The sequence below is a fragment of the Diceros bicornis genome, chromosome 8, assembly GCF_020826845.1.
Source record: "Diceros bicornis minor isolate mBicDic1 chromosome 8, mDicBic1.mat.cur, whole genome shotgun sequence".
In the NCBI taxonomy this organism is placed as follows: domain Eukaryota; kingdom Metazoa; phylum Chordata; class Mammalia; order Perissodactyla; family Rhinocerotidae; genus Diceros; species Diceros bicornis.
Genome location: NC_080747.1, coordinates 2,551,181 through 2,560,947, shown reverse-complemented (window position 1 = coordinate 2,560,947; position 9,767 = coordinate 2,551,181). Strand labels below are relative to the sequence as shown.

General features: G+C 51.7%; 1 protein-coding gene across 4 annotated transcripts in view; it reads right to left on the bottom strand.

The window, feature by feature from the left end:
* The window catches only part of HTT (huntingtin), a 154,784-nt gene that overhangs the window by 4,654 nt on the left and 140,363 nt on the right, over window positions 1-9,767 (bottom strand). For all 4 annotated transcript variants that reach the window (XM_058546620.1, XM_058546621.1, XM_058546623.1 and 1 more), the window contains 9 exons: window positions 9,633-9,763; window positions 9,373-9,502; window positions 7,099-7,254; window positions 4,279-4,469; window positions 3,893-4,007; window positions 3,516-3,729; window positions 2,981-3,086; window positions 993-1,155; window positions 595-755 (listed from right to left, as the gene is read on the bottom strand). In XM_058546620.1, the coding sequence (XP_058402603.1) occupies window positions 595-755; window positions 993-1,155; window positions 2,981-3,086; window positions 3,516-3,729; window positions 3,893-4,007; window positions 4,279-4,469; window positions 7,099-7,254; window positions 9,373-9,502; window positions 9,633-9,763 (1,367 nt within the window). The remainder of the gene's footprint in view (window positions 1-594; window positions 756-992; window positions 1,156-2,980; window positions 3,087-3,515; window positions 3,730-3,892; window positions 4,008-4,278; window positions 4,470-7,098; window positions 7,255-9,372; window positions 9,503-9,632; window positions 9,764-9,767) is intronic.

Below are 9,767 nucleotides of genomic sequence, written 5' to 3'. Positions count from 1 at the left end.
CCTGCTAGCCCTGCTTCCCCAGAGTGAGGGCAGAACCATGGCCGCCCTGCCCAGGCCCTCCCAGGCACGCCAGGCAAGGCCTGCTGTCAGCACCAGGACAGCCCTCTGCTCAGAGGCTCTGTGGTCTGTCTTAGGGGAAGGCTGCCAAAAGGGGAACTTGTTACGTAAAAGGAACTTCCCCTTTTGGCAGCCAGCATTTTTGGAGTGGGAATTGGATCTTTACTTAAGCCTTTTACTCAAGAGGATGATACAAGGCACAATGACAAAGGACAATAAGCAGCAGCAGCAGTGACATACCTAGCTGCACAGAACCCTCGAGTGGATAGGGAGGAGGTCCACAGAGACCTCTGTGTCCCCCCTGCCCTCCACTCCTCAGAGCCACACCCTGGGCCTGGCCTCCCGGGCAGTCCTAGTCAGTGCAGTGAACATGCTGTTTTCTGTTTCCTTGTCAATGTTTTACTCTCTCAGGGCTTAAGGTAAATGTCATCTTGACACCAGGGTTTTTGCAGACAGTGACAGAAGAGTTTGCAAGGACAGTGCCAAGTGGGAGCTGCTATGTTCCCCAGCCCGGCGCCAGCACACAGGGAAGGATACATCGCTGAAACCCACGGGCTGGTGGAAGCGCTGACGAAGAAGCAGGAGAGACTCCACACGGCCATTGCAACCGGGGTCCTCTGCGTAAAGTTGGAGAGGGACAGCATGACCCAGTCCCGGACCATGGATGACTGCCCCGTGCTGTGCAAAGTCTGGAAAACCTGGGAAGGAGAAGAGGCCGGATCATCAAGGCCAAGGGAGAGCCCCGAAGGAGAGGGAAACACAACAATTCCAACACCCGATGTTGGGTAAAGAGCTGTTGCTGGTTTTCAAAGGGGAGGAATTGGGCCTCCTGGCAAATCCACTAGGTTAACACATTCAGGCGGTAAAAGGCATCCAGTCTGGAAGGTCTGGAGTCAGCCCACCTCAGGGGCTTCCCTTGCCCCCTGTCCCCTCACCTTGTACACTACAGTAGCCATGAACTGCGGGTACGGCTGCTGGTTGGACAGAAACTCTCCAATGACTTTGTTCATGACGTCCTGGGGCGGGAAGAAGTCATCTAAAAACTGAGGAAGGATCCGCGCCACCACTCTGGCTTCACAGGGAAACCCTTTCCTGATCCTAAAAGGAGGGGACATGGATCAGAGCCTCGCCCCGCCTCCCCGCAGCTCCCTGCCCCTGCCCCCAGAAAGCCTGCTGTCTGAAACTGGGCTGATGACTCGGGGCAGCCTGATGTGGATCTAGGGCTGGGAGGTGCCGTGGACCTTCAGGGGCTTTCCAAGCGGGTCCTGGGCTGGGTTCCTAGAACATTCACTATGAGAGCAAATAGGCGAACCCCCCGCCCCCGCAAATTTGTTGATGGCACTAGTGACCTGCAGATGAAGCGTGTGGGGGCTAACAATCCAAAAATGGGTCTTAAAGTTGTGTAAAGTAATAAGCAGAAATAGTTTGGAGCTGTGACATTACAGAAGAGATTTAAAAACTCATAACAAGGACACTGTCCTCGTCACGTCTCGTTTTCGTCCATGTCCAAACATCCATGAAGAACTTTTAGTGTCCCGCATTCTGACGCTGTAGCACTACGGTCAGCTAGGACGTTTCTTTTCTAACCCAGACCCCATATGCTCCCCTGTTGATTCCTCCCTCAGCAGATCCTATAATGTGCACCAAGCAGTGTCCTTCTAGATGATAGAAGAGAGCCATCATGCATGCTACTTCCTATCAGCACACATAGCAAAGACGTATATAACTAAAAAGCACCGGAAGTGACCCAGAAACTGGTCCCAAGCCTCCTTCCAGGTGTGCCCGGACCCACCAGCTTACAGATGCCAGCTGTTGCCCAGTGTGGGTAAGGCTGCTACTCTAGACGACATCCGCAGCCGAGTTATCCTCTGTCAGCCCAGTGTCCCCCTCGTATTTGAAGAGTGGTCAAGCTGAATGCTTGCATGGCATTGCTGACATGTTTGTTTTGTCAGCACTGGCATGTGAGCTTTTTGAGGACAGGGACCTGAGCGTGGGCCCGTGCCCACCACCTGGCTATGGTGCGGCTAGATGAATGTGCGAGAAATGGAAGCAACGTGGGAAACAGACCACATATGCTCGGCTTTCCAGAACACCTCATCTGGCCAGAGCAGACACAGGGAAAGTCCTGCCCAGTGTGCTCTTGTGAAAATCCCAATGGCTTCCCGTTGACTGGAGATGATAGGCCAGGCAATGCAGATCCGGCCTCCCCAGACCACAGACACATCATGTCACCTGGACTGAGAGGCCTGGGGCAAAACTTAGCACCCTGCCCTGGAGAAAAAGCCCAACACAGCGCCTAACCCATTTTGCAGAACTGGCAAGCAGAGCCAATTCTAGACACAAGTGAACAGAGTGTGGGGAGGCAGGGGTTAATCATGGTCTCTCAGAGTTGCTTCTGTTTGCTGTTTAAACACCTTCACCAAGGTCTCCCGAAGACGCTTCTTAAAGCCGTTTCTAATGCTGCTCAAAGGCTGTGCTGCTCCCACGGCCCTGGAGGGTGCACATGTGAGCCTGCTTTGACTGGGGAGGAGGGGGTCCCCTCTCTCACAAAGGCAGCAGTGTCTGATGAACGTTTTTGCCACTGGTAAGGGCTCCATGCCCAGCCCTCCAGCCGTCTCATTAATGAACCCCTCCCCAAACCACCACACTGCTGGGTACTGCCCCCGCCTTCAGGAGAGAGGGGCAAGCACTGCAATGGCCTTGGAGCTGGTCAACTCCAAACTCCTCGGTGCTGGGGTCTGAGGCCTGCCCACTCACACAGAGCCCTGGGGAAGCGCGTGCACAGTCAGGGCGCAAGTGGGAAGCACCGGCAGGACCGCAGTGGCGGCACCAAGAGGCAAACAGATACACACTCGCATGAAGGCAGCGGCTCCCGGCGGAAGTTCCAGGGCAGTCCAAGGCAAAGGCAGCCTTCATTTCTTACCTATCAAAAAGAACAGACACACGCTCCATAGCCACGATCACTGACTCGCTGTCTGGGGTGGCAGGGCTGGGGTCTGAGGTTCTGCCTGGACTGATTTTCTCCTTCCCTGAAACAAAATTGTTTAGTAGTTACTTAATTTGGAAAACTGGACAGGCTTTATAGATAGTGCTTTGAACTCACACAGGAGTTCACTGACTTCCTAGAGATGATGTGAAACCAGGTGACATGAGCCCCTAGAGCCCCTAGCAGCCCTGGGCCCAGCCCAGGTCAGCTGCATGGGATGCAGTGGTCAGTCCACAGACCTGCTCCTCAGGCTTGGTTCTGACACCTGCACAGCGATGTGACCTTGAGCCAGTCACCCTCTGCTCTAAGCTCTGGAATCTCCCTTGAGAACTGGAGGGGGGGCCTGTGGTCTGTCTCCCACGAACAAGTGTACTTTCTCACTTGGACAGGAGACCCGTACAGTCTGGAGCTCAGTCACATTGACTTGCCCGGCACAGGTGGGCCTGGGTCAGTCCACGGGCCCCACTCTCACCTGTGTACATGCAAGTGAGCATCAGGCCCAGGGCCGCCATGGCCCGGTGCGGGCTGTGCACGTTCACTCTGTCCACACTCAGCTTGACCAGGGATTCTGTGTCCAACCGGGAGAGCTGCTCGGAGAGCAGGAGGCGCTCCAGGCCCCTCAGGACGCAGTGGTAAATGATGGATGGAGTGGACTCCTCACTTCCAGACAGCATCACTCCACACATCTGAACAAGAAGGAAGACTTCCGAGTCAAAGAACCATTTCAGGCCTCCCATCGCTTGTGCTTCTTCACCCAAATCACAACGGACCCAATGATACCATCTCACGGGTGAAAAGGCATGGACGCCCAGTCTCGTTTCTAGAGGAAGACACCCAGCGGCCGCTCACCTGTATTACTGATGCAGAGAATTCTGGCCCTACATCCAGAGGATAGTTTTCAATCAGGTAGAAGGCAGTGGCACACATCACCAGCACGTGCTGTTGGCTGTGAATGTTCACGCAGCTGAAAACATGAGACGACAGCCAAGCTCAGCCACACACAGCAGGCCACTCCATAGTGTCCTGGTGTCACAGTGACCTTAGTCACCATCTCCATGAGAAGGGTACCTGCCTGCGTTCCTGCTAACCCCTGCCCACAATCTGGCCAGGGTCTGACATACACTTTGAAATGTAACGTCACTCTTCTCACAGCCCATTCCAAGCCCCCCCACCCTTGGCCAGACAAAAGCCCTGGAGGAAGACAGAAGTGGGAGGCCCCGGCCAGCTCCACTCACTGGGCTACTCCTTTGAGGTTGGAGAGGAGATAGTCGCTGATGACTGGGATGAGCTGCTTTGCGGTGTCGTCCAGGAGGTCACACTCCAGCACGTAGAGAATGCCGTGCAGGGCCCCAATCTTGCTGGGCAGATGGCTGCTCCTGAGCGTGCTCTCCAGCAGCCGGCTGACTGGTTCTGCCACTGCCTTGTCCTAGAGCACAGGTAGGGAAGCAGAGACTAGCTCCACGATGGAAAGGGAGAGGCCAAGAAGGGGCTGACCTCACATTACGGCAGACGCAGCATGTGGAAGAGCTCTGACCGCAGCCTGACGGCCGGGCCCTGAGAGGCCTGTGCGGGCCTGGCCCTTGGCTGGCGTCCGGGAGCCTGCATGTCGGGAGGGTTCCCAGCACCCTAACAAACAGTGCGGTCTGTGCTGACGCCCCTTTCCTCCTGGGGGTCCAGAGCTGGGCACGTGCCAGGCACAGGGACCCATGGGACCAGCCCCCAAAGAAAGCCCTGGTTTTGAGCCTCTGACGGGCTTCCCTGGTGGACAGCACGCCACAGGTGTTGTCACAACGTGCTGCAGGGGGAATTGAGCGCATCTCGTGTGATGCCACAGGAGAAGATCCTGGAAGCTGGCGCCTGTTTCCACTGGACTTCACCTAACTTGCTTTATCCCTTTGCTAACTTCATTTTGTATCTTTTCAGTGTGATAAATCATAGCCATGAGTATATGTGAGCCCCTTGAGTCCTCCTAGCAAAAACCCGGGGGTGGTCTTGGGGACCCCCAACACTAGTCTATACTAACTTGGACGAGAATGTTATCAATTTCATCTAGCATCCTAAACATGATGGAGTTAAGTAGAAATCTAACACTCAGCACCACGTTCTTCACCTAAGATTCACTCTGTCAGGGAAGAGACCTTCGCAGGGCAGAAGCAGCAGCAACCGCTGCATTTTACAGGCCATCCCACCCAGGGAGGGGCGACCCTGCTAGTGGACGGCTTGTGTTGCTCCTTGCCGTCTAGCCATGAGACCCGCCACAGGGACTCTGTCCCTGCAGTCTGGCTGAGGGGTGACACTCTGCTGAGGACTTTCTCCTCCTCCTGCCCCATACCACAGAGCTGTGTGGCACCTTCTTAAGGACTGCTCCCACCCATGCTCCAGTTCCCCACCTCTGAAAACACACCACAGGATCTGCTGTGAGGGAGGCAGATTTCACAACATTGGGTAAATATCTCCGAAGGGAAAGGCAAGCTTCGGAATGCTACTGCCTGCACTACTATTTGCATGCATGCCACGACCTTCACAAAAGACGACGCCCTGCAGGAAAAGCGCCTGTGCGCCCCTCAGGACTGGGGAGTCTGTGTTCATGCGTCATCTTGCCTTAGGATCTTCTTAAAAAATGATTATTACTTATTTGATTTACTGACAACACAACATTTGCCTAGGGGAATCTGGGCCTGAGCACAAAAACACAATTACAATGAAAATGAACACAGTAGCCGAAAATTCCCACAAAAACAAAAGGACCCCTCCAAGTCTAGCTGCCTTTGCATATCTCTCAACACCCAGAGGGTGTACACTTTGAAGAGATGTGCTCACAGAAGGAAAGCCAACGGACTCACTGTTTCTGCTCCCTAGATGGTGGCACCAGGGCTGCAGGCCACCCAGGATGGATGATACCTGCTCTGGAGCCTTGGTTTGGAGGGACAAATTCTATAGATGAGCATAGTCGGGAAAGGGGTGAGTCAGGACTCTGGGTCACAGACGAGGACTCACACCCCAGCTCTGCCATGTCCTGTGTGACCTGGAGCAAGTCGGCCAATCCCCTGGCCTCAGCCTCCTCAGTTGTAAAACGGATAAGAATGGGCCTTGCCTTCGCCAGACTGTGAAGAGGGCCGTGTACAAGTGCAGGAGGAAGGGCTCTGCAAACGCTAGCGGCTGCTGCAGTGGCACACAGTATTATTGTCACTGTTAGGACAGCCAAAACTGAGTATGGGACGTGGGGGAGGTGGGCCAGGGCAGGCCCCACCACATCACTCACCAATGGTCCCAAATGCCCAGCACATGGCAGCCACTCAGCGTTTGTTGCATGAATGAGTCTCTATTGTCATCACAAAGATGGATTCCAGGAGACGCTTGAATAAAAAACACCACGACTACTGGCTGACACTACATGGCAAAGAGCAAACAGGTACCAGTTCTGCACACTGTGGAGTCGAGTTATTTTTCTCTAACAGCAGAGCTGACATCCTTTAATGTGCTCAACAAATGGCTGGGCCCACATATAAGTACTTTCACGTGTCAACGTAATGTCTGCTGAGGAAATGCTGTGTGGTGGTGTTCGCACAGAGAACGGGTGTGGCGCTGCACTGCTGAGTCCCGATCAACTGAGGCAGAAGAAGGAAGCACTCAGAAGAAGCAGCCGTCTGCCCTCAAGCTAAGAACAGACTACAGTATCCAGACTTTGGGGGCAGAAATGCAGGGTTACTGTGACAAACTGTCCCCAGGAAGCACAGAGGTCTGCAGTACATCAGAGAAGAGAGTGGGGGGCTGCTGTGGAGGAGGAGTCAGTCACGCTTCCACCACCCACAAACCCAAGCTCCTGTGGGGACGGGCCACCATGACAACGTGAAGGAAAAAGGGGTACAGGAGCCCCAAACCGAAGCTTGCCCACCACAACACGCTCCATGGTGACCTGTGGAAAAGCACCGACATTAACCGAATCCTCCCAACTTATGTTGGCTGTGGAAGTTCAGGACGGACCTTCCAAGGCTGAGGCTGCACCCACAACACGTGGCCAACACAAGGCTGCCTCTGCACCACCTCTCACTTACCATTCCGAGGACGGCGGCCGCCTTACAGGTGGCAGGCACCAGGTACTGAACGAGAATCTCGTCTTCTGAAGGGTGCACCCTCCGCAGCTCTGTCAGCGTCAGATACATCATCTCAAACTGGTTGCGTTCAGTGAACAAGTCTGAGACCACTAGAAGCTAGAGACACAGAACATTTGGACAGGAGGCGAGGAGTTACACTATCAGGAAAGCAAGCAACCTAGTCCAAAACACACATCCTAACATCCGAGAGACAATAAGGTGTAGGAATCAACAGGAGCCCTGACTGGGAAAAGAAATCAAGAAACACCTGGAAACCTAAAATACAGTGTAAACATGTAACATGAAGACAAACTGGTCACTGGACGTCTTCTTAAAAATGCCTCTGCAAAGCCACACTGCAAGAGGTGGCACCTGATCCCAGTCCCGACCTGTGTGGGAACAAGCGTCCGTGGCAGGCGCCACTGAAAAGCTCTACGTGGGCTTTTTCAAATACCAGGCCCTCCCCACAGCGCAAGGGGACAGGCTCTCAAAAGCCCTGGATAGAGGAACGGGCGATCGTTTCACAAATAAACGCTTTGGCAATAATTCTTTTTGTCTCCCAAAGATGTTTAGTTCCCTACTGTTCAGTTCTTCACATTACACCTAAAAATGAATGTCAACTAGGCGCGAAGGCCCCTGTTCGTTAGCAGCATGTGGGAAGGTTGTGGTTGGCCTTCCTCAGAGGCCACAGGTGAGCGCGACCGACTCAGCCAGGAGGAGTCGGCAAACTGTCTACATCAGCAGCTCTTAAGGCGGACATGTGGGGTACCTGGGAGCCTTTCAGGGCTTCACGAGGTCAAAACTATTTCCACAAGAACACTAAGACCTTATGTGCCCTTTCACTCCTGTTCTCCTCCAACTGTGTGGTGGTGTTTTCTAGAAGTTACCTGATATTAACAGACTGAATGCAGAGCAGATATGAGAATGTGTCTGTCTTCCAATAAGCCAGACATTAAAGAGATTTGCCAAAATGTGAAATAAGGCTCTTCTCACTAATTTAAAAAAATTTGCTATTTTAAAATAAAAATTATCATTACTGTTATTTTAAATAGATTAATAAGTAACTTCTTTTTTAAATTTAAGACCTTTATTAATGGTGTTTATAATTTGTTGACTTTTTTGAAAAAGATCAAGTTGTAAACTTTATTACAAATTAAAAATGAAGTTCTTAAAAATTTCAACTTGACCAGATATGAAACAATTTAAAAACTTTTAAGGGTATTGAGAAAAACCAGGCTTTTTAGGAAAAAAAATACGTTTGTCATTATCAAAAAGAGACGTCTTTAGGTAAAAATAATAAAAGTCCCATGCTGCATAGATAATGCAAAAGGTTCTATTTATCTGGTCAAAGAGCAGAAAGCAAGCACTTAAGGTCTTCAGCTCCAACTTTTTGTTCATTTTTTCTTTTTTTTTGGTGAGGAAGATTGGCCATGAGCTAACATCTGTTGCCAATCTTCTTTTTTTTTGTTTGAGGAAGACTGTCCCTGAACTAACATCTGTGCCACTCTCCTCTATTTTGTATGTGGGACACCGCCACAGCATGGCTTGATGAGTGGTATGTAGGCCTGCGCCTGGGATCCAAACCTGCAAACCTCGGGCCGCCAAAGTGGAACTTAACCACTACGCCACCAGGCTGGCCCCTGTTCATTTCTTCTTGCTGGAATTTCATCCTCATTTCTTCTTGCTGGATAACTAACCAAGATGAGGCAGAAATGATAAGCTAGCATTTAATAAGTAACTATTTTTAAAACTACTCAGATTTAATTTCCAATAGTGTAAATACCAATAGATACAACCCACATAACAAACACTCTTTGGGGTCCCCACTAATTTGAAGAACGTAAACAAATCCTGAGACCAATACTTTGAGAAGGAGCTCTAAATCGGTGCTTCTCAAAGCGGGGTCCATGATCCTGGGACCGTCTGTCGCAGGCCCTGGAGGAGATACGTATGGAAAAGGAAGGGGAGCCTTTAGAACTCTGATAGCAACATGACATTTCCACGACACTTTTACTGTTCTTAAGAGATCATTCCCCCATGGATTAGAAATGTGAAAAATGGTTTCTTCACTGGTTCGAGAAATACTGCTTTATCATCCTGGATCTGTGAATCTCTACGAGGTCCTTCATAGGTTCCTATGGGGGGTGGGGGAGCATGTGCATGTGTGTACGCACGTGTATGTGTACCTGTATGAGTACGGTGCACACACAAGGGGAAAGGGGAGGGCAAACTTACAGATCGAACCACTTCACTGATCAGGATAATAGGGGTCCTTCTGGCTGAACTGGACGGCAGGATCCAGCGACTGTACAATTCAAGCAAAAACTGCGAACAGGAGTGGATATCAACCCCAGCCCGGTGTTTCCTGCAGAGTATGCAAGATGGATAATTGTTCCCGTGCACAAGATGAGAAGTTCATTTCAAGAGGCACCCCAAAGAAATCAAATGCTAGTAAAAAATCGTAAATTGCTTTAAAACAAAGGCAGACGGGAGACCTGGAGTTGACTGGAGATGTGGGTGCCGACGAAGGTGCAGGGACATCAGCCTCCTCCTCCTCCTCCTCGTCCCACTCCTCCTCTCTCAGGGGTGTGATGTTGTTCCCCAGCCACACAGAGTGGATGGACACCTTC